Source organism: Fusarium oxysporum, chromosome II, assembly GCF_013085055.1.
Source record: "Fusarium oxysporum Fo47 chromosome II, complete sequence".
NCBI classification, from domain to species: Eukaryota; Fungi; Ascomycota; class Sordariomycetes; order Hypocreales; family Nectriaceae; genus Fusarium; species Fusarium oxysporum.
Window position 1 is genome coordinate 2,136,038 of NC_072841.1, and position 21,992 is coordinate 2,158,029.

The 21,992-nt window shown below is 47.4% G+C and overlaps 10 protein-coding genes across 10 annotated transcripts; 5 read left to right on the top strand and 5 right to left on the bottom strand.

Moving 5' to 3' along the window:
- Nucleotides 1-266: 266 nt before the first annotated feature.
- FOBCDRAFT_154688 (heterokaryon incompatibility protein-domain-containing protein) lies at nt 267-2,478 on the bottom strand. Its single transcript, XM_031173315.3, has 2 exons — nt 1,993-2,478; nt 267-1,941 (listed from the first exon to the last, which is right to left on the bottom strand). Exons 1-2 carry the CDS (start codon nt 2,348-2,350, stop codon nt 293-295), a joined length of 2,007 nt encoding a protein of 668 aa, XP_031050100.3. The 5' UTR covers nt 2,351-2,478; the 3' UTR covers nt 267-292.
- A 2,011-nt stretch (nt 2,479-4,489) lies between these two features.
- On the top strand, nt 4,490-5,704 carry FOBCDRAFT_214684 (uncharacterized protein). Its single transcript, XM_031173316.3, has one exon. The coding sequence runs from the start codon at nt 4,756-4,758 to the stop codon at nt 5,575-5,577; it is 822 nt and encodes a 273-aa protein (XP_031050101.2). The 5' UTR covers nt 4,490-4,755; the 3' UTR covers nt 5,578-5,704.
- A 1,266-nt stretch (nt 5,705-6,970) lies between these two features.
- On the top strand, nt 6,971-7,630 carry FOBCDRAFT_14941 (uncharacterized protein). Its single transcript, XM_054703297.2, has one exon. The coding sequence runs from the start codon at nt 7,028-7,030 to the stop codon at nt 7,613-7,615; it is 588 nt and encodes a 195-aa protein (XP_054559272.2). The 5' UTR covers nt 6,971-7,027; the 3' UTR covers nt 7,616-7,630.
- Nucleotides 7,565-8,442, top strand: FOBCDRAFT_14939 (MFS transporter). The gene is made up of 2 exons (XM_059608318.1): nt 7,565-7,911; nt 7,978-8,442. The coding sequence occupies exons 1-2, from the start codon at nt 7,655-7,657 to the stop codon at nt 8,243-8,245; spliced, it is 525 nt and encodes a 174-aa protein (XP_059466736.1). The 5' UTR covers nt 7,565-7,654; the 3' UTR covers nt 8,246-8,442.
- Nucleotides 8,443-10,200: 1,758 nt separating this feature from the next.
- FOBCDRAFT_236743 (glucose-methanol-choline oxidoreductase) lies at nt 10,201-12,313 on the top strand (the record flags this gene model as incomplete). The annotated part of the gene is made up of 9 exons (XM_059610099.1): nt 10,201-10,225; nt 10,285-10,435; nt 10,474-10,544; nt 10,591-10,727; nt 10,779-10,812; nt 10,884-11,143; nt 11,320-11,393; nt 11,446-11,603; nt 11,652-12,313. The coding sequence occupies 9 exons, from the start codon at nt 10,201-10,203 to the stop codon at nt 12,311-12,313; spliced, it is 1,572 nt and encodes a 523-aa protein (XP_059464126.1).
- A 609-nt stretch (nt 12,314-12,922) lies between these two features.
- On the top strand, nt 12,923-15,426 carry FOBCDRAFT_176343 (uncharacterized protein; the record flags this gene model as incomplete). Its single annotated transcript, XM_054703300.1, has 3 exons — nt 12,923-13,094; nt 13,193-14,459; nt 14,529-15,426. The coding sequence occupies 3 exons, from the start codon at nt 12,923-12,925 to the stop codon at nt 15,424-15,426; spliced, it is 2,337 nt and encodes a 778-aa protein (XP_054559275.1).
- Nucleotides 15,427-15,445: 19 nt separating this feature from the next.
- Nucleotides 15,446-16,138, bottom strand: FOBCDRAFT_214689 (uncharacterized protein). Its single transcript, XM_031173319.3, has 2 exons — nt 15,929-16,138; nt 15,446-15,861 (listed from the first exon to the last, which is right to left on the bottom strand). The coding sequence occupies exons 1-2, from the start codon at nt 16,020-16,022 to the stop codon at nt 15,728-15,730; spliced, it is 228 nt and encodes a 75-aa protein (XP_031050104.1). The 5' UTR covers nt 16,023-16,138; the 3' UTR covers nt 15,446-15,727.
- Nucleotides 16,139-16,589: 451 nt separating this feature from the next.
- FOBCDRAFT_214690 (uncharacterized protein) lies at nt 16,590-17,809 on the bottom strand. The gene is made up of 2 exons (XM_031173320.3): nt 17,643-17,809; nt 16,590-17,589 (listed from the first exon to the last, which is right to left on the bottom strand). The coding sequence occupies exons 1-2, from the start codon at nt 17,713-17,715 to the stop codon at nt 16,727-16,729; spliced, it is 936 nt and encodes a 311-aa protein (XP_031050105.2). The 5' UTR covers nt 17,716-17,809; the 3' UTR covers nt 16,590-16,726.
- Nucleotides 17,810-18,140: 331 nt separating this feature from the next.
- Nucleotides 18,141-19,458, bottom strand: FOBCDRAFT_315498 (uncharacterized protein; the record flags this gene model as incomplete). The annotated part of the gene is made up of 2 exons (XM_054703301.2): nt 18,141-18,907; nt 19,155-19,458. 2 exons carry the CDS (start codon nt 19,456-19,458, stop codon nt 18,141-18,143), a joined length of 1,071 nt encoding a protein of 356 aa, XP_054559276.2.
- Nucleotides 19,459-19,681: 223 nt separating this feature from the next.
- FOBCDRAFT_154697 (uncharacterized protein) lies at nt 19,682-21,773 on the bottom strand. Its single transcript, XM_059608372.1, has 2 exons — nt 21,307-21,773; nt 19,682-21,259 (listed from the first exon to the last, which is right to left on the bottom strand). The coding sequence occupies exons 1-2, from the start codon at nt 21,555-21,557 to the stop codon at nt 19,807-19,809; spliced, it is 1,704 nt and encodes a 567-aa protein (XP_059466737.1). The 5' UTR covers nt 21,558-21,773; the 3' UTR covers nt 19,682-19,806.
- Nucleotides 21,774-21,992: the final 219 nt, after the last annotated feature.

The window sequence follows — 21,992 nt, forward strand, 5'->3', positions numbered from 1 at the left end:
CTATCTTCCTCAACATTGTCTCAAGAGTACCGGGTTTCTTGCTGATCTTGTCTTCTCCAATTCCGAAACTCCTCCACAAACAGATCTGGTTATTCCCACGCTCAAAAATGAGTTCCTCTGTCCATTTCACTCCAATGTATAATATTCTTCTAGTAGTACTCACACCACGGCTTTGTTTATCGAAGGGGTTTTCAGTTCGTATTTGGGCCCAATGCTTGTATAGCAGTAAATATTGTAAATCAGATTTGCAATAATTGAGGAGAAATGCACATCTTGCAATGACTCATAACCACTAGATCAATCTAAAGGTTGTAGGTTCGCCCTTAAATATTTCATCAACCCACTCTCTTGCCCCATCCCTACTGGCATCCTCCCATATTCCACCAGAGGTGTCAGACGCACTGCTAGCCGGACTAGACACCCAACCACCACTACCCCATGAGCGACGCCACTTTGAGATGCTATGCCCGTGGACATATCCGACTCTTCGAAATTGCTGAGCCGGTGGATCGGTTCGGTCGACATTGAGTAACAAGCCAAATGGTCCTCCATCATCTGCCTCAAATACCAAGAAATACTGCGATGTTTTGTTAGACTTAGGTAGACCCCCCACGCAATCCCATTCCACTCTTAGCTCGTCATCCGGACCCAAGGACACATTGTCACTGTAAGGATCGTCGAGTTTCACTTTAACGAGATGGCCCCGGACAACAAGGACCGGAGCTTGCTCCTCGCTGGTTATGATGTCCAAGATCTGCAAATTCGAGTCACTAGGTGTGACCCTGTCTGTGTAATAAATTGGCCCAGTGACAGATCCCCACGACCATGTTGGAGCACCCCCATCCTTGATTCTTCGATTATTACCATCAGCTGCATTTCTATACCACAAAAGGTCAGCCTTTATAGTTTTTCGCCAAAGTCCAGAAATGTATTCGTCATTACTTCTGAGCCTTTGGGTAGCGTTAGCCAGGCCTTGGATGGCAGGCAGTCGATCAGTCGCAAAGGTGAGGTCTAGCTCCGTATATGCCGGGACGATTTCAGATCTCCAATTCGCCTCAGCCAAAGAAACATCGGGATCTTGAGGATGAAGGAAATGCTTCATGACGCTTGTGGTACGAAGGGTCCTCAGAGATGTCGCTGAGCATTCGCACTCGCAGACAGATCTGCATTCCCAAGCCATCTCGTTCTGCGAAAAGTGGAGGGTCCGCGGTGACAGTAACCGTTCCTGAAACACCCAACCTCGCGTTGATAGCTTGCTTTGACCTGAACCACTTCTTCTACTATTCCATGTATGATACGGGAGTTGCTGGGCTAGGAACCCACGCTCTCGGATATGTACGACCCCTGAGCCGGACTGGTCATTCTTGCATGGCACAACGAACCTTTGTGGAGCCTTTCGTGACGGTGGCGACAAAAAGCCAGAAATGCTGTCCGGCGCAGCATCGGCAAATATGGTCACATAGGCGTTGGCATATACTTGAGCCATTCGCGAGGCCTCACGTTCCCAGTCCGCTGGAGAATCCTGGATAATACATAAGGAGTCTATCCATATGTACGGTATCTCCAGCGCTCGAGCCACTCTTAGAGCATCTTCAAAAGTTTGTGGAAGATCGCTAGGGAGCGAAATAGTGTATGCTTCTAGATTAGATAAAGTGGTCATTGTCGGCGTGCTTCCTCCCCAGCAGTGGCTCAGAGCTGCATAGTGTGCTTGCTGGTTTGGCTCAGTAACCACAAGCCTTGGCGATGCTCTGTCATTTCCAACCGATATAACCCGCGTTGGTAGCGTTGAAATGGTGGTCTTGGTACAGTTCGCATGTTTTCCTTGGGCGTGGCCACATGCGTTGAGCCACTCGCGCGCCAATGACACACAGCTTGGGGATAACCCGTATTCTGGTATATGGTAACCCTGGCCGATCAAGTCCCAGGGCAAAGACAAGTCATCTGCATTCTGTAAGATATCGTGCTTTTCAGGCAGGGACTTACATAACCTACCATCAGTTGTATATAGCTGAAAAGTCTTTTCACTGATCGCATGTGCAACGGGATCAGGATAAAGGTGGACAACCATAGGCCCTGGGTGTTTTGGCGGTTTGCTTTCGACGAGTATTGATTCATATAGCACCTCTGGCATAGCTGTTTCTTCTTTCACAGTTGTGCTAATCGCCTCCCATAAGAGAGCACAAGTGTAACATGGAGTAGCATTGGCTGACTCCTTGAGGCCGCTCATAGGTATAGTCAAGCCTCTAATTGTTGTGTCATATTCCAGGACTAGTGAACGACACACTGGACATGGAGGTCCTGTTGGCTGGCATGGCGTGGTTTCCAATGGCTTTTTTAACTCGGAAGACATTATGTGGCCTTGGAGTGGCTGGTATATCGGCTGCAATGAGGTACGTTGGAGGCGCACGGGGGAGTATCATATACAACAGACTTTGCGCCTCTTGTTCAAGCGATCTTAGCCATATGAGTAGTCTGTCTATGGTCCTGAAACATCACCCAAAGTGGTCAGCATAGTTTGGGGGGCGGGGTAATCAGCCAACCCATCGTTTAGGAAGGCGGTCGAGAATGGCAGCAGGATGCAAGACTTGTTAGATTTCATCGCCACACTGGGGCAATAGCGCTCACAAAATAATAGACGGGAGAGGAGCTCTACTATAGGTAGTCCAGATGGGAACACAAATATGATGTTGACGTCATTTCTCACGGTAAATTATACTCAATTCCTGGACACATTGTGAGCTACATAGCTGAGCGTAAACTCTACAATGAACATGGATGGGATCTGGGGCTAGAACGTGGTAAAAAGTCAGTGACGATTAATAATGGATGTGATGAAAGGCTATGGAAGGACAGTGTATTTTATTAGCGGTTGTTTCCAAAAGGGCTAACGAGGAGAACCTAGATTACTTTAAAATTATATCTAATATAATATGCCGGTTTCTAGTTAATTGTGCTAAGAATTGAGATACTATGCTAATATAATTTATTATTCAGCTTTATAATTATAATAAGGCAGCTAGTGGTTAGCAGGTAATGCCAGGTTTAGTTAGTTGGGATAATAAGGATATAACTCATAAAAGCATCTTTATTAATATAGTCGGGGTCTAGCCTATACTGCAGGTGTGACGGTTGTGGTTTCCAAGGGATAAACTAGTCCGTTCTAGGTTTATGTTGGCAGATAACGTAGGTCGTGATGCTGAGCGATGCGAAGTGTCACGTCTCTTTATGATCAAGTAATGCGTGTTAGGCTTGTTGATGAAAAGAAGTCTTATTGATAGCTAGTGAGCTAAGTTCTATGAAAGTGCTAATGACTGTATTTTATATACTAAAGTGATTATGTAAGGAATGATGAGTCCTGGGGATGTACTGTTCCTGGAGCGCTGCGTTCCAACATTCGTCGTTCTAACATGATGAGAGTGTTGGTTGGTTGGTTGGTTGATGTAGGTAAGGTAGATCCTCTGCGGCTGACGTCTCGCATGAGCTTTTGTGGGGTACACCTGACGTAACCGCTAGGGCCGTAGCAGTTACTTATTTTAATAACTGCTAGAAAGTAGTAGCTAGGTATTCTGTGAAATGTGGACTAATACTGCTTTACGAAAAGCATAGATTAAGGGTAATTGAGAGGCTGAATTTAAGCTTCTTGAAAAGAAGGTATGGCATTACGGTGACCACTCAGAGAAATTCCTCGAATGCCTGTTATTTATAATCCACTTTTGTGGTGGCCAGTGCCTGGTCATTAGGGCGACTCAGAAAACCGGCATCGGAGCTTCTTGGGTTTCCCACCGTCAGGGGAAGAAGAACCGAGCCACTACAATCGCATCCCTTTTTGGTTTTTAAGAATCTTGATGTATCTATGGTAATGGTGGTTATCAATATATGTATATGTCGGTCCGATTCAGCTTTCTATCAGGCTTCCCACTCAATTGACTCATCAGGTTGAAACTAGGTGAACATCGTTAAGGGAGGTTTTAATTGTCCGGCGAGACATTTTTGGTCGATTTGTTCATGGGATTTGACACGAGCGTTTCTTGCTCATCCAATCGTGTGGTGGGTGCAGTTAGCTAACCCTGGCCAAATTAGGCGCTACGGGCCGGGCCTTGGTGAAAACAATGGGTAGAGGCCAAGATTTCTAGCAGACTTTGGCCTGCGATGTGTATGCTGACCTTACTAGCTCAAATTGCGGACGGGGTTATCGGGAATAGGAATCAACGGAAACAGATTCCTGTATCCTCTCAATAGAATGGGACGGGACTATGGAGCTGTTTCCTGGACTTCCATCCATCCAGAACTGTTGGCTCTTTTGGTCTAACTTCCAATGGATACGTAAGCGAGCTATTCGTGCCGGCTTTTCCGTGCTTTCCAAGCCAGATTTAGGTTGATTGGCTCGGTTGTGCCAGGAGGATGCTGTTGGATACAATGTTAAGAAATATAACTCTTTCAATTGGCTTGTCTATTGTGTTGAGATATATGACTCAACTGCCATTAGTGTAGTATCCCTTGTTGGTTTTTATCATATTGTGTGGTCGGCAGCCTCAGCGCTTACAAATTATGCAGGCTTACATCTCAACTGTCACATCTTTGTACCCTCGCTTGTCAACACGGCAGGGTTCTACGATATAGAGGGGCTGGGCAGCTGATTGTATAATAAGATCTAGCTCTCTCTGGCCATTTGAGTAGCAGCTGAAGGACTACAGGAATCGTTCCAACACAGATCAAGGAGCAGGCTATAACGTAATAGGCTGCGTCCTAGAAACCATGCCCGAGTATCGCAAGGCTGAACTTGCCTCAGCTGCTGTCATCCTCGGTTTCGCGCCTACAGTTCTTCAATTGCTGAGTGCATCGTATCTCGACACTGCGGTGCTGGCATATCGTCGTCCTGGGCTTGCCTTTCTGCTTTCAATGTCCAGTTCCGGAGTGCGTCCTCTTACAGCAACAGATTACGACGGCTTCATCGCCACAGCGGGTACCGATCCATTTCATACCAATTTTGGCAAATCTCAATCAGTCTGGGCACCCACTATTGTCTCTATACTAGAGTATACTATTGCTAGTGGAGCCGTTGCCAATAACGCCTACCTCGCATATCAGCTTAGCGTATGGGCAGTCTGTACATTTTCCCCCCAACAGGACTATCTTCCTGCTATGTGGACCGCTGCAGCTCTGGTCATACATCTAGTCGGATATTTGGCTGCCAGATTAAGAATCTCTGTGGAAGGAAGAGGAGGAAGCGGAGAAAACAACAATCGAGGTACACTGTGGCATAGACTCTGGGCTGAGCTCACACCTACTCCCTGGCAGACTAGGTTCGAGGTCAAGAAAAGCGACAGGCACAATGGCTGGTTTCTGGTGTTGGTATCTGCTCTTTTTATTGGGGATGCGCTACAGGCATTCTTTGGGACTCTCATTCTTTCAAGTTTGGTCTTTATAAGTGTGAGGGATTCAGCGATTATAGTGATTCGGTTGATGGCGAGTGCTCTTTCTGCCCGAGGAATACTGATTTATGAGTTAGCTGGGTTGAACACAGAGGAGGGACGTGGTATATCTGAAAAGCCCCACTACTCGGCAGTAGAAACATAATAAGTTATTCGGATAGCGAGATCGATTTAGCAGAATGGGCATTAGCTCGAGGGGGATCAGCACTTAGATTTTCCAAACCACAGCAGGAACTCCTAGTCTCATACAGCTTATGTTGGTGAATTTGTTGCTTGTGACTGATTTTTTATGATTTCAGGCATTTCACTGACAGCTTCTGCTCTTGCCATCGCGCAGTTGATGTCTCATCCTTTATGCTTGCTGCGTAATTAAGCAGGTAAACTCATCCGATACACAAGCGTGGCGTCATATTTGACACTTATCATTAGAATTTGGTAGAGTAAGGTGATCCAGGTTCGGAAGTCGAATGTCGTCGGTAAAGAGAGAGGTTGGCATAGTAAGATCTCTTGGACCTCATGATTCAAGTTAGCTACGCATAAGCACACTTCGCCAATCTTCATTTTGAACACATAAAAAATGATTCAAAGGTAGGATATGATTCTCGTACTTCCTCATTCCATAAGAAATAAGCTGGAACTTTCAATGCAGTATATATCTCCTCCATTCCCTTATGGGAGCATTGGTGTTCAATGGACCAGCGAGCCCTTCCTCAGTCGGCGGAAGGAGGCACTTTGGCAAGCGTTTATAGGCAGATTAGGTCCCTATTCAATAATTCCATGCCTCCTCCCAACCAGCTCTCTAGGTCATTGGAGTGAGCCATACCCTTCGGCCACCTTCACAGCTACACCCTCAGTCTTTCAGACGCCACTTTCCTAAAAGCTCTCACTAGTTAGGCATCCTGTCTCTGCCCTTAATAGCTAAAGTGAAGGGGCATCAGAAGCGGAAGCATTACTCAACATACAACTTAAGCTCTCAGATCTTTAGGACAAGATTCTTCTCGACACAGAAAAGCCAATACAGCAACGGGAGGAAGAGGTGCTGGTCGTTCAAACAGACCTACAGAAAGTTATACAGACTATGTTTCAGATTAAATCTTTGGTAGTACCTAGTTATATCAGCCAAAATAGAACGCCAATCTACTGGTTATTATTCCGATATGACGCCCTTTATGCTAAAAAGTCTGATTCGCAGGCACGGATCTTGTTTGGCGAAGAGACCAATGACAACTGACATGCAAGCGGAAAAAGCTCTCCAGCATGCAGTACATCCACACGCCGCACCTGGCTTGTAGTAGGGTGATAAAATTGCAATCATATCATGATATTGACTATTATTATACCAGAACTTACTGAAGTAGGTTAGTTGTGACAGCCATGGCCTCAGCCTCACGGTTGTATTACCTTTTAAGGAAAGCTAAATTAGCTTCGCCTCATTTCTACAAAGTTCAACAACGTAATCTTGTGGTAAAATAAACAAGGGTAGTGAGCACAGCCACTTTTATAGGTTACTTAAGGCTCGTTAACACTGACTCTCAAATGATCCACTACATCAAATACAACGCCCACTCTCCAAACTGCCATCATTCCACCTCGCAATGAACGAACTCGCAAACAAATTGCTTTACTATACATCCTCTTCAACGAGTAGCACTCAACCTAGCCCAACACATCATTTCATACTCCGCCAGAGCTCGCAAGACTCAGACACAACCAATGTCTCCCCTATCGACCAACCCCAAGACGGCCTCACAGTATACACGATTCAGACAAGCAAGAAAACAATCATCCTATACCGAGGCGAACCGAATCCGCAACAAGTTGTCGGAGAATGCAAAGCCGCTTTTATGGGCTTATCTATGCACTTGTCCCTACGCGGCTCGCAGTTCTCCATCCGAAATAGTACCACTGGTACCAAGTTCATCGTTGAATCTCCAAGTTATGGCCGGCTGGTATGGAAGGGCGACTCTTTGTTAGGGTCTGGGTTGTCCTTATATAAGACGTCTGGTGAAAAGGTTGCTACAATTAAGTCCGGTGGCATTTTGAACTATCGTGAGAAGCAGCTCCTTCTGTTTGTACCTTGCGATGTATACTATGTAGAAATGGTATTATTAACAGCTATTGCGGCGATGAAGCTAGACAAGCGGGCAGATGATATCGCTTTCAAACTTTTAAGCGATTCATAAATAGAAGAGAACCAGATATCTATACATAGTTAAATTTCTATGCTAATGTGGGTTGTTGTCTTTATGCAGAAGAGGCGTAACGCCTCGGCTATAGTTGGCAGCTCCGTGGCAACAGGCTTTTGGGGCGGGATGACCATAGGACGGCTCTTTTTATCCTCGATTACGGACAGATCGGGAAAATTATGGGCCATGTCTCTGTATATAGGGGTGACAATCGCCTTGGAGCTGGTGTTTTGGTTGGTGCCAAACCTGGTTGTGAGTGCAGTGGCAGCAGCACTAATTGGAGTTGCAATGGGGTAGGTCTCCATCTCATTGTCGCCAAAAGTTCTTTCCAAAAGCACAGCTAACATTGAGATTCAAAGGCCAATGTACCCCGTTGCAATTGTTCTCATCCCGAAGGTTACGCCTCGCTCTCTTCATGTTGGGACTATTGGGTTTGCTGCTTCTTTTGGTGGCTCTGATGGCGCAATTCTGCCCTTTGCTGTTGGCGCGATTGCGCAGGGAAAGGGGGTACAGACACTTCAGCCCATTGTCCTCGCTATTAGTGTTGTGCTTGGCTGTTTGTGGCTGTTACTGCCCCGCAAGCCGATGGAGAAGTATCAGGCAGAAAATAATGATAGCCCCCGTTAGAGTAGCAAACCTTGAGTGGTGGAATGACGTGAAGGGTTGAAGAGGAGAACAGCGAGAGGCACATAGGGAGACATGTTGGATTGAACCATAGGATAGAGCCTATCGCATCACGACGAATTTTGACTTCCTCTGGTAATAGGTGTCTGGTTTCTGCAATGTCATATAATGTTTCGAACTTTAGATTTAGTAGTTTACCATGTTTTGGAAGTTCTGTCCAACGAACTCGCGTTGCAAATAGCTTCCCGTAAAGTTCAGATCGACTTTTCGGGCAGCGAGTATCTCATTTGTGAGATCGGCATTTGCTTCGAAAGCAAGAAACTCGGACTGGACAAGAGTATTGTCGCAGCCCAGAAGGATTGTTGTGATCTTCATCGAGTTAATCTTAGTGACACCGACTGGACATGAAATGGGCTACGAACCGTTTCAGGGCGGGATCCCATAGTGGTAGATTACGTTCTGGGTTGACATAATTCGGTGACAACCTTGCTTTGAGTGAACAACTTAGAGGGGGATTGAAAAGGATGCCTGATAAATAGCCGATTGCGATATATCATATTCTTACAAATGATATTTCAGCATCGTTACTCGGACTTTTACTCAGTATGTCTCGGCGTTCTTATCGTATTTCCTCTTTTCTCCTTTAACATAAGCGATGATGACGTGAGTTATCATACAGGACTCGCCACTGACAGCACACCCATAGGGTTTAGATACATGACTCCTGCATCGACTCGCATCAGCCTTAAAGGTCAGCCGACAGTAGTATCTATTAACCGGTACATCCGTGCCTAATGACACGGTAGGACTAATGCACGTCACACATTCTAAATGCCACACTGTATTTCAAATCTTAAAATCTATATGCAGTGATCAAAGTGCCTGTTAGCGGATCTTACTCTTCGCTTATGTGATTGACTACCAATGCAAGATGCGTGAAGGATTTGATGCAGCGTCGGTTTAGGAAAATGCACCCCCGGTGTCCTTGTTTCAATGGCGAATGTAACCCTTTTCCTGGTGTATACATAGATTCACGCGTTACGTACAGGGTCACTTACAGCACATCCTTCAGAATTTGAGTTTTGTAAACGCGCTCCAATGAACCCTGGGCCCATGATCATGAAGGATTCAAGTGAAACATAAGATTAGCTCACGATCTCCACAGTATATCCGCTCTCCGGGACTCCAAAGTCGGTGGAGAATTGTGTCGCTGCCTATGCACTCCTTCTGTACGGGCTAGGCTCCGTCGTTTTCTGGACCGCTGCATATAATTGTTCCTTGTATTCTCGCTCCGCATCCCTAAAGCACGGCAGTTGACTATGTAAGATGTGATAGTAAGCTGTGACTGAATGATCGGCACCGCTGCTTACTACTATTGGAAACTCGATTCGAAGATATCACACAGTGTCTCATACGCGGCCTGGGTTCTCATATCTCACGAAGAACAAGCTCAGAATTGTGACACGGGCGGAGGTTATGTCTGTGTTGGCACTAGGGCTTAGAGTATGTTGAATCCTTATACTACACTAATCCACTTGATTATGATAACACAGATTGTCCAGATCTTGGCCAGAGAAACTATTCCACCGTCTTACGAAGATGGACTCATCTTCTCCTTCGCCAAGCGAGAAAGGATGGATACGCGGTTTTCTGTGCCTGTTTTTCAGGCTAAAAGCGGAATGAGAAGCAACTACGGCCCAAATTTGGGGCTTCGGGACCAGAAGTTTCAAATCATGTGTTTCTCATCAACTGATCCTCAAGCATAGGGAGCACAGTCTATAAAGCAAGCTATAAACAGCGTGAACGTAAAGGCTCAGCAATGGCTCACCTCTCCGTCTTCAACGATACAATGTCTCTCCTCCGGTCCTGAAGATGAAGTATACCATACTTTGGTGACTCTCCTGTCACAGGCCTCTTCGATCATTGCAGGACAAGATCATGAGTCTATTCTCAGTAGCATGTATTATTTCATCATTGTGGGTGGTATATGTGAATCTCTCCTCAATTGGCAACTTCAATGAATAACACTTAGTCTGTCGCAGGTGAAACTACTGGTTTGATCCTTGCAGACCGGTTGAGTGAGTCCGGTGAGAAGAAGGTACTGGTATTGGAAGCTGCACCAGATCCGAACGTTGTGGCCATGCATCAAGCCACTGTTGCCGTTGAATATATCGCTGGTCAGTCAAAACCCAAGTATGAGTCTTTTTGCAATCTTTGACCTGTTATTATAGGTGCAGCATCGACTGGAACTTCTATACGGAGCCCCAAGAAGGTCTCGATGACCGTAAGCTTGCATATCATCGTAAGTACCGAATTCCATCAGAGAACGTCATTACTGACTCTCACAGGTGGACGTGGTCTTGGTGGAAGCAGTATTCTAAACGGTTTCTACTACAGATGTGGGTCAGCCAATGTCGATGATCACTGGGTTGAGCTTAGGGAACCCAGGTTGGAGCTGGAAGAAGTGTATCCATCATTCATCAAGGTAGTCACCGTCAGCTACTATTCCAGACTCTTCTTCTTATAGTGTCAACAGAGTAATCGCTTCAATGCTCTCAATAATGGAACTGGTTACAACCAAAAGTATCAGACCTGGGACCCTTCCGCGTACCCTAATGGCCCACTATAAATTGGCTACCAGGGGCTTGTCCCGCCATCGAGCATTGCTTTCTCGATGCTTATGCGGCAATTGACATCCCAATAGTCCGAGATCTCAACAACGGGAGGAATCTTGGCGTTAAACAAGGCACTGCCACTCTTACCTCAAAGTATCGACGTAGTTCAGCGTACGACTATTACAATGCTGCCGCCAAACGGCCCAATGTCGACATTTTTCATAACGCCCCTGTTCAGCAGATCATGTTCTCGAGGAGTGCAACTGGAGTCCTCGTTGCGACTGGTGTCAGCTTCATTGATCACTCTCAGGTCGTCACCGCAGTATTGCCGCTTCAAAAGAGGTCATCGTCACTCTGGGGACTTTTCAGTCGCCCCAAATGTTGATGGTCTCGGTAATAACACCCTCAGCACTGCATATTTTCTTTTGTATTTCCCATGATAGGAGGCTAACACAAGACTAGGGTATCGGTCCACAAGCCACGCTTGATGCTTTCAATATCGAGCCTGTTGTGATCAATGAAAACGCAGGACAGCAGTAAGTCAACCGAAAATCATTGGCTATGAGACGCTACTCTGACAGCATGCAGCATGATGGACCATAACCTATACAGCATCTCAGCCACAGTAGTCCCCGAATCTTCGGCCCACCAGCTCATGTTTAACTCAACGGCCGTGGAAGCCTCGCAAGAGGAATATTACACTACTGGCAAAGGAGTCTACACGGCTCCCGGAGGCATTACCAAAGGTTTTCCAGAGCTATCGGGAAAAAAGCTTTAAAAGATTGGTGCTGAAGCCGTCATCGATGCTGGACTTACCAACCGATCCACGGTAGAACTTTTGTTTGAGTCCTTCTTCTATCCTAATAGCCCAGGTCCCACCTACGAACCATCATCGGACCAGTCATATATATCCATCTCGGTATCGAGCATGGCGACTCTATCCAAGGACAAAATCACCATCCAGTCGAGCGGCATGTCCGATACTCCAATCATCAACCCTAACATATGTTATCGTGATTATAGCTCTCATTATTCGCTCCATACTAACTCTTTTCAGTACTACACTCACCCTGCTGATCGCGCTATCGCCTTCAACGCGTTCCGCGACGCACGGAAGATCCTCGACCATTGTGCTTTTGCAAACCTAACCGTTGGGCCGAATCACAGAGAGGCTGCGCCTGGTGTTATCAACATTGATTCTGATGACGACGAGGCCATCTTTGACTACATCAAGGCTACAACTGTTCCCAATTTGCACGCCTCTGGAACTAATCGCATGCTTCCACTTGAGGACGGCGGTGTTGTCGACTCTCGGATTCACGTCTATGGAGTGCAGGGCTTTAGAAACATTGACAGTAACATCATGCCTACAGGGCCAGACGTTAACATCGCTGGCCCAGTGTACATGGTGGGAGAACATGGAGCAACTATGATTAAGAAGGACTGGGGTATCTGATTACAATGAGTGGGCTTAGAGGAGAGGAATTTAGTTCAGTTCATCTTTCTACTAATATATCTCATGTAAATCTCATCAAAAGATTCAGCTTGGCGCCTTCTTTTCAACCTTATTTCAGTATGCTGATCGCCCTTATCTGAAGTCGGCAAACCTGCTATAAAGCGACCGGCATAGTTCGCCGATGTTTACCGGGCGCTAATATCTCACAAACCAAGCTATGTCACCCTGCTCGGAATCGTATGAGATATTAGCCGAGATACGACGCGATTATACAAACTATAATACTATCTAAGTAATTGATAGTCATCAGATCGCGGGGTTGGTCGTCGTTCGTCTTTCCCCGCAGTCGCTTAGATCACCGGGTTTCGCCACACTATTGCGAGTATTCCATCTCCTGGACTGGCGATTCCGCTCTTTTTTCTAAAGCATATCATGCGACGTCATTAATCAGCTAGTTCTGGGGGCTTCCGGGGTCAAGGATATGGGTCAAGCGCAACCCTAGTAGCGAGGTACAGGAACTATTTAATAGACTATTACAGTCCCATCTTGTGCTTTTATGGGATACAGCGTTCCACCAAGTCACACTAGAGACGGCCACTTTTACTCATCATGGGGTATCTGGGTCGGATCCTGCCGGTATTCTTCCTCTGCTGGACGACTGTTCTGGCGACTCTTCCCACATCATATGATGTCGTCTGGAATAGACCCGGTGTCAATGGCTCAGCCGACTCTATGCCTCTTGGTGGCGGTGATATTGGCCTAAACACTTGGTACGAGAATGGTAAGGCAGCCCTCAATATGTATCCTCTATATGCGCCTGCAAATTATAGCTCCTATTCTCGCTCGGAACTTCTCACTTACTCATATACCGTGTAACAGGCACCATTCTCATGTACGTCGCCAAGAGCGGGACCTTTGACGAGAACAATTCTCTGCTGAAGCTTGGTCGTGTCAGACTGTCCTTTGACCCCAATCCATTTGACAGCAAATCATTCGAGCAGAGACTACTACTCAACGACGGCTACGTCAAATACACTGGCGAAGACAATACGACTGCCAAGATTTGGGTCGACGTCTTCAACCCCGTCGTGCACGTTGAGGTCGATAGCCCCGAGAAGCTTGCCGTCAAGGTCGCCTACGAAAACTGGCGCTACGAGGATCGCCCCATTATCAACGAGGAGCGCAACCAGGGTTCATGGGGCATCTACACCTCCAAGATCGCGAACGGCACTACATACGCCGATAAGATAGCCTTCCATGAGAACGGTGTACTCATGAGCCATCGCAACGAGAAGCTGGATCTATGGAACTTTCAGATGAGGCAGCAAGGACTTGAGAAGCACTCTGATAAGATGTACAACCCCATGCGCGACAATGAGTTTGGTATCTTTGTCCATTCCGACCAGATGAAACCCGGCGCTGTCACGAACGGCCACTACATCAACACTACGTACAAAGCTTGGAATCTTGAGTCAAAAGCACCTAGCAAGTCTGTAAATGTTACACTATCCATGTACCAGGCTCAGACTAAGAGTCACGATGAGTGGTACAAAGGTCTTCAGAAGGTCATCAAGTCCGCAGTCAAGAACACCCAGGACGCGACTCTTGCTTGGTGGCACGAATACTGGGCTCGATCTTATATCATCATCAATGAGGACCAGGGTGAGAAGGATGCAGGCTTTCAAGTCGGCAAGAACTACCAGATCTGGCGATATCTCATGGGATGCAACGCGAAGGGCGATTGGCCCACCAAGTTCAACGGTGGTCTCTGGACTTTTGATCCCATATACGTCAACATTTGGCGTCCCTACACGCCCGACTATCGTCGCTGGGGTGGCGGTACATTTACTGCCCAGAACCAGCGTCTGCTATACTGGCCTCTTCTTCGGTCGGGTGACTTTGATGTCATGACTCAGCAGTTTGACTTTTACAAGCGCATCACTCCCAATGCCGTTCTTCGCGGGCAGGTTTACCAGGATATCGATGCTGCGTACTTCTTGGAGCAGATCGATAATACTGGCTTGTCAAATGTGTTCGAGTATAACGCGCAGTGGTATGATGATGATGCTAATACTCCGCGACCTGATTTCTTCCCAGATGGTGAGCTCTGGAATGTCTGGTTGAACCATGTGCAGGACACGGCAAAGTAAGTACTGCCCGCTTCTCTACCTCTTGTGAGATCTAATATGGAGGATGTCTAACAATTAACTTGTAGTGAGTTCGCCGACATGATTTTACAGGCCAGTATCTACTCTGGCTTCGATGTAAAGCCATACCTTGAGTTCATTGAATATCAACTCGCCTGGTTCGACAAATTCTACACTCGAGAGATGCAGAAGCGCAATCCTTGGCCATTGACTGGTATGGCTGGCAATGAATCCCTTGTCATATATCCAGGCTCTGGTGCGGAGACGTACAAAGAGTCATACAATCCCGTCTCCACTCTGGCCGGTCTGCGTCAAGTCGTCAAAGATCTCCTCATCGTCGACGAGTATGCACTCCAGAACAAGACTTACTACACTAAGTACCTGGCCAAGATCCCTGCGAACGCTTTACGCCAGCAACAAGGTCACGCTTGCATTGCTCCCGCGGAAGCATACACACGCGTTCAAAACAGCGAAGTCCCTCAGCTATACACGGTATTTCCTTGGCCCGAATACGGTCTCGGTCTTCCCAACCTCACGCACGCTATCAACACTTATCTCTACGACACCGAGACCTTTTCGTTCCACGGTAACACCGGCTGGAAGCAAGACGTCATCTGGCTTGCGCGAATGGGCTTTACAGCCAACGCTACTGCCATGACGGAGGACCGGTATGCACCAAGCAAGGTGTGTAAGTTCCCTACTTTCAAGGGACCGAACTTCGATTGGACTCCAGATCTTAATCACTACGGTTCTGCTGCTATTGGACTCCAGGAGCAGCTCATTCAGACTTTTGTTGGGAACGACATTAGATTACTTGCTGCTTGGCCCAAGACCTGGGATGCACGCTTCAAGGTTTGGGCTCCCCATAAGACTACGGTTGAAGGTACGGTGAAAGCTGGTAAGATGGAGAAGCTCACGGTTCTACCCAAATCACGCAAGAACGATGTTATTGTTGGCCAAGATTGAATGGGATAGGTTTGTTAGCGTTTGAAAGAAAGAAATAATTTGTTTTCTACGCCTAAAATAAAGAGATCAAAACTAGAGCTGTGCCATGTGAAATAGAAATGGGATAAAGCCTCATACAAGAGCAACGCGTAGCTCGTGGAAGTTTCCAGTTGCTTTGAGGAGATGACGTCATAAAAAGCGTCAAGTGATGAGTGAAAAACCAACATTGTTTTATTAACTAGCCCAGCATTTGGTATACGATGAGTATATTGTAAATAATAAACGGAAACGACGATCGAAAGAATCCATCTAGGATATTCTCTTAACAAGGGCAAGGAATGATCCAGCAGTTGATCGGAATTGGGCATGGAATGATGCCGCAGAGCCTGCCATCGCAAGCACCACCTCCGCGGAGCTCCATTTGAGGATCTGCTGTCTCGGGGGCCTTCTGAGGATCTATTGAATGTCAGTATTTCGTGCTAAAACTTGGCGCGGCGGTAGTCGGAGCGCGTTGTTGTCTTACCCATTGATTGCTGAGACTTGGGTTGATTGGTCTCAAGAGACTGAGAGTTTCTCATCTCGGACAGCTCTTGTGGCGCAGATTGAGAGGAAGACATTCTGATGGTGTATGAGGTAAGCTTTAGGGTGCGCTATTGAGGTTTGGATTGATGAAATGAGGTTGTTATTGAGGAATTAAGGTTGCGCTTTCAGCTGACGGGCGCTGACGTTATATACGCGGCAGCGCGGTTACGAATGTACAGCACGTGGCGCAGTTGCAGAATGAGGCTGTGCTTCCAGTGAGTTGGTATAGAAGAGTGGCTGTGCCAAGGATCTACAGCTCGGAATGGCCCCATTTTAAAACCTATGGACAACGACTAAAAATAGCTTCATTTTGTTGAACTTCTTGTGTTTTTCTTTTCTATATTATTGCTAAGGTACATTTATCTTTGATTAAAACAGGTGGTACTTGCTTCACTTGGTTATATTAATTTCATTGAAACTATTTCTGCTGTTCCATCCTTGAGTAGAATTTCTGGACAACAACGTGCGCAGAAAGGGTATGCAACTTTACATCGCCTGAGGTCCAAATCTTACCATCTTCAAATACTATAATACGAGTTGAAATAAATTGGCTGGTTTGAAATCCACTTAAAAGTATAGAAACCAGAAATGTTATAATTATCCGATTTCATGAATGAACGATAGTCAATGGGTTACCCTACAGCTTTATGGCAAATGGTGGAGAATAAAATGCAGTACTATATGGCTAGCCCGATCTGTCTCGGATCCAATTTCAATTCCCTTCGATTCGGATCGTCAATCATGTTTGTACGGGAGCGCTGACCTCAACATGATCAACAAACACTTCAACAGTGGTCATGAAGTCATTCTGCAGAGTCCCCGAGCTAAGATACCAGATATAATCACCACTATTAGTGATAAAGAAGGTGTCCCAATCGGGGTCCATTGACCTCGTACACGCCTGGGAAGAGCCCGGTCCAGTTGGCCAGCAGTCCAATTTCACAGCACTGCATCTGATAGAGGTGCCAGGACCTTCGAACTGTGCACAGTTGAGGGGGACACTGCCGTAGTAGAGATTGGCGTTTTCGCACCGCGTAATCAGGGCGTAAGGTAACCCGACCTGCTGGTATGCGCAGACGGGCACGCCATCTTGCTGGAGCTCTCCGGTGGTCTCGTCAACTAGGAATCGGACGGGGTTGAAAGTCGAGCCCCGGTCACCGAATACCATAGGAGTAAAGGTGTCTCCGTTGGACTTGACTTTGCCTCCGAGAGCTGGACCTTCACCCGCGACGAGGAAGTAGCCCGTTGGGCCTGCTTCTTCGGAAGTGGTGGTTGCGGCAGCTGTAGATGTCTCGACTGATGAAGCCTCTGTTGTGAGGGCTGTGGTCGTGTCAACTGAGGTAGCGGCTTCAGAAGTTGTAGCAGTAGAAGTTGGCTCGACCAAGGACTCAGTTGTTGAGATGCTGACTTCAGTGAAATCGGTGCTCGTTGAACCGATTGCAGTCGAAGTCTCAATTACGGTAGAACGAGCCGAGGTTGAGGTTTCAGCTACATCGGTCTCGGCGGTAGTCGCGGTGGAATCAACCGTGGAAGAAGCAGACTCAGTAAGAGTACTAGAAGTCTCGGTCGCAACAGATGATGAAATAACATCTGAGACAACGGCTAAATTGAGTTCATTAGTTATTGCGACACAGTTCTCCGGGAATAAAACATACTGGAAGATGGTGGCTTGCAAGGGCTAGCAGCCACAAGCCCAATGGCCAGCGAAAACGAGGCGTAAAAGCGCATTGCTAACGAAAGACTAAGGTCAGAATTAGAGTGCCTGCAGTTTAAGATCAGACAAGATGTCAGTGGCGGCCACAACACCTTAATAAACTCTCCGGCTTGACTCCTAAATGTTATCGCCGATAAAAGCGTTTTCTTCAGCTGGCGTTAAACCCTGCCAATTCCTCAAGCGACACTGAACTATCGATGGCGAAGCGGGGCTACGAGCTGTCAGCTAACGCTCTGGAGTTTAATGGTGGCAATAGTTCAACGCCACAGGTACTAGCCTCATGCACTCGGAAATTACCCTTGAATAATCACCGTATGATTCTCCCGATTTTGATCTCACAAGGCTTGTTCAATATACTGGTATCAGGGCTCAAGTTAACGAAAGCTCACCTGAAAATCCGCAATTTGTGACATTTAACGTCATCTATAACATCAATCAATCAAGACCCGTTGAACTCTCCACCACAATCACGGAAAACTTCTTCCTCCCACGTCGCTTTAGATTCACGCGGCTTCCGGCTTCCATACCGGCACGTCTCGTTAGGCTCCATCTTCGGAAATCTATCATAGGCCGTTAAGTTGGCATTGAGCTTACCCATGCGGGGATATCTGCCCATCTCCTCTGCTGAAGCTGCCCAGTATCTGACCCTGCTATCCTCAAGCTGAACAGTAGCCAAAGGCTCATCGGCTTCTCTTGGCAGCAGAGCATATTTGACAAGACCACGCAGCTCCTGGTGGTACCATAGTCTATCCCACCATGTCGCACGTCTTTCCTTGTATTTGTTGTGATGCAGCATAGCTGGTACTGTCGAGAGGAAGAAATCGGTATACAAAGGCATGTCGCTCCAGTCAACCGTCTTGCCATGTTCGACCAGCGGGCTTGAAACCGACTTGAGATCATCTGGGACATCCTTCACCCGTCCTGGTGATATACCGCGTATCTCAGAGTTCATTTTGATGGGCTCTTGGTCGCTTAGCATAAGCTGAATGGTCTGCGACTCTCCAAGGTTGAAGACCCCATAGTAGTCAGATCCGTCATACTTGAGCGCAGCGAAGATACCATCGATAATATCATCGACATAAGTGTAATCGCAACGCGAAGAGCCATCTCCAAAGAGCGGAATAGGCTTGCCCTGGTGGATGGCGAGGTCTGGGCGCTGACGGGGTCCATAGGCGGTGATTATACGGAGGCAGATGCAGCGAATGTCTTAAGATGAGAGTATGTATGGCAAAGCAGTTCACCAGCCGACTTGGATGTTGCATAGGGAGAGATAGGCTATGTGCTCTTGTAGTTCTCGGAGAAAGGAGCTTTAGCACCAAGACCGTATACACTCGACGATGATCCGAAGAGAAACTGCCTGACATCAAACTCTCTAGCGCACTGGAGCAGGTTCAGAGTGCCATTGACATTGGTATCCAAGTACTTGTTGGGCTGGCTCAAGGAGGAAGAACACCAGCGCGGGCTGCCAGGTGAACAATGGCAGAAAAGCCATTATCAGTGAAAATAGTCTGAAGGGCCTCGAGATCCTCAATGTCGGCTTCGTAAAGCTTCAGATTCGGGTTCAGAAGATGAGGTGCAAGGTTGGCGCGCTTGATCTCTGGGTCGTAAAACTCATCAAAGATGTCAACGACGACTCCTCTCCAACCGCCCTCAGCAAGAAGAGCTTCGACAAGATGGGAGCCAATAAAGCCGGCCCCACCCGTGACAAGAATAGCTCGTCTGGACTTAGAGGTGCGTATCCTTGTGATAATCGTCATGCTTGCGAGTGGAGAGAGGTAGTAAATGAAGAGGGTCTGGGAAAATGGAGAAGGTTGGCGGCTCGGATTTGTAGCCGGGAATAGCATATGTAGTCATAAAGGAGAGATACTCCCCTATATGGTCTCAGGGCTTGGCGGGGGAGGAATGCTAGTCGCGGTCATGGCAAGAGAGGATTAGGACTGTACATAAGGGCTGTACAGAAATGCATCGTCGAATCTTGGGGCTCAAACGGCATGCTCTCAATGAATTATGTATTAAGAAGTAAAGTACTATTATAATTACCCTCTCGTCTTATCGGTACTGCCTTTTGGATCAAGTGTACGCAGTCCGATTACACAAGTGTTTGCTTAATACTTCGGCCTACACATTCGGCCGTTATCGCTAATAGTCCACTGCTCGCTGCCAACTGCATTCCTAGCATAGAAGAATCCTTGCTTATCCCACTTCGCCTTCACAGACAGTAGCTTGTTGTAATTGGCTCCAAAGAACTCCGACTGGAAGTTGGGCTGACGGAAGTCTGCCTCGTTCATGTACGCTCCACTTCCGGGTGTGACAGCTTCAATCTCGGGCATGATTGTATCAGTCATGAGATTCTGAAGATCCAACATGTCTGACCAGGGAGCAGTGAAGTTCCATGGTGTAGTGAGGGTGGCGTGCACGAGGGCGTTGTTCCAGGCTGGAAGAAGTGACTGCTTCTGGGGGTTGCTGAAGGGTGCGACGTTGGTGCCGACACCGATCCATGTGACACCTTGCTCAACGATACTGATGGCAGCTTGGGTGAGGTCGTCATTGTTGTTGACGATGGTGTCGCGGGGGATCAAGCGGCCACCGTACTGGGCAATTCCAACTTGGATGTTACCAATAGGGAGAGGACCAAAGTAGGTATCGTAGTGGTTATAGTAGTTTGCTGACTGGCTGTACTTGACTGTGTAGTTCACACCCAAGGTATCAAGTGAGCTGACGAATGGCGCAAGGAGAGTCTGAACCTCGTCTTGAGACTTGCCGAAAGCTGTCAGAGGGGCAATCTGGAAGAAGGTGTTGGTGAAGTAGTAGACGACCATAGACCCAGCATCAACCATACCAGGGAGCTTGGAGTGGAAAGTCTCAATAGCCTTGTAGAAGGTAGCCTGATCGTTGTTTGTGTTGAAGAAGGCAAGGGTAGCAGCGCCAACCTTGGCATCAGGGAAAGCCTTGACAGTCATAGACAGCACAACGCCCCAGTTACCGCCACCGCCACCGTTAAGAGCCCAGAAGAGATCTGAGTTCTTGGTAGGAGAAGCAGTGACAACACCAGAGTCTGCTGTAACCACTTCGAACTCAAGAGTGTTCTGAGCAGATAGACCAAAGCTTGTGCTGAGCGCTGAGTGACCGCCACCTTGGGTATAGCCACCAGTGACGCCAACGGTAGGGCATTCACCTCCAATAACAACATACCCTGCATCGTTTCCAGCCTTGAGGATGTCAAAGCCTTGGACACCAGCACCGAGAGTAACAGCCTTGCCCTTGTATCCATTGGCATTGTAGTCCTTGAATTGGATGTCCTTGAGACGATGGGTCCAGACGGAGAGAGCACCAGCACCGGTGGACCTTCCATTATAGTCGTGACCGGTGTTGCGAATGACGAAGCGGATGTTGTTGTTGCGGGCAAAGTTGATGGTGTTGACAACATCAGCCTTGGTCTGCGCCTCGACGGCATAGCGAACATAGTTTCCTAGTTCGCAGGCACGGGACTCAGGTTGGAAGGGATCACAGCTCTGGTTAGCGAACCAAGGAGCCATGACAGACGAGGAGGAGTTCATACTAAGTCATGTTAGCACACGGCTACACTGCATCAATGTCAGACTTACTGGATCCCGGGATGCTGCCATTGGTCCTGAAGGTACTTGCACTGCACAGCATCGTACGTAGGATCGTGACAAGGCGACCCCAAAGGAACAGTCTTGATCAAACGACCGTTGACAGTCGTGTTGAGACTCTTCCATTGGCTATCCGAAGGCCAGCAAGCATCACCAGGAAAGCATTTACAGCTAGATGTAGTAGCATACGCTTGGGCAGTGGAGAATGCCGCAGCGGCTGTAACGAAGCTTGTCACTTTCATGGTTGATGTCCTGCAGATGAAACACTACCTGCGTGAGCAAAAAGGAACAAGCCAGTTAGACAAAGGGTGTGACTCACAGAAAATGCTACAGTGTCGCAGATCTTGCAGAGAAAAGAGGGTGATTCTTGTCTGTTTTTACTTTTTGGGTTATATAAGTACTATTAGAGTTTCGTCGTGCATCGTAAGCATCGGTGCGTATGTCTTGAGAGAGCTAGTCCCACCGATGATAGTGCGCTTTGAAAGCGGAGACAAGGCACGGAAGTGGCTCACGGGCCGGGGCTGGGCTAGGATGTTTAGGTTCACCGGCACAACGGTCTACCTGACAGGTTCCATGTCAGAAGCTTATCTCGGTCGAGCCGGTAATGGGTTGCCAAGGCCCTGGGGGGGTTCAACAGCCGGGAGAAGTGTTCCATTATGAATGGTCCATGAACGTTC

Coding starts and splice junctions, on each gene's coding strand:
- FOBCDRAFT_214690 (XM_031173320.3), bottom strand. CDS start 17,715: ATGCGCTTTTACGCCTCGTTTTCGCTGGCCATTGGGCTTGTGGCTGCT. Junction 17,590..17,642: donor TTGCAAGCCACCATCTTCCA/GTATGTTTTATT, acceptor AACTCAATTTAG/CCGTTGTCTCAGATGTTATT.
- FOBCDRAFT_14941 (XM_054703297.2), top strand. CDS start 7,028: ATGAACGAACTCGCAAACAAATTGCTTTACTATACATCCTCTTCAACG.
- FOBCDRAFT_14939 (XM_059608318.1), top strand. CDS start 7,655: ATGCTAATGTGGGTTGTTGTCTTTATGCAGAAGAGGCGTAACGCCTCG. Junction 7,912..7,977: donor CTAATTGGAGTTGCAATGGG/GTAGGTCTCCAT, acceptor TGAGATTCAAAG/GCCAATGTACCCCGTTGCAA.
- FOBCDRAFT_214689 (XM_031173319.3), bottom strand. CDS start 16,022: ATGTCTTCCTCTCAATCTGCGCCACAAGAGCTGTCCGAGATGAGAAAC. Junction 15,862..15,928: donor CAAGTCTCAGCAATCAATGG/GTAAGACAACAA, acceptor GACATTCAATAG/ATCCTCAGAAGGCCCCCGAG.
- FOBCDRAFT_154688 (XM_031173315.3), bottom strand. CDS start 2,350: ATGTCTTCCGAGTTAAAAAAGCCATTGGAAACCACGCCATGCCAGCCA. Junction 1,942..1,992: donor TCAGCTATATACAACTGATG/GTAGGTTATGTA, acceptor TACAGAATGCAG/ATGACTTGTCTTTGCCCTGG.
- FOBCDRAFT_214684 (XM_031173316.3), top strand. CDS start 4,756: ATGCCCGAGTATCGCAAGGCTGAACTTGCCTCAGCTGCTGTCATCCTC.
- FOBCDRAFT_154697 (XM_059608372.1), bottom strand. CDS start 21,557: ATGAAAGTGACAAGCTTCGTTACAGCCGCTGCGGCATTCTCCACTGCC. Junction 21,260..21,306: donor TGGCAGCATCCCGGGATCCA/GTAAGTCTGACA, acceptor AACATGACTTAG/TATGAACTCCTCCTCGTCTG.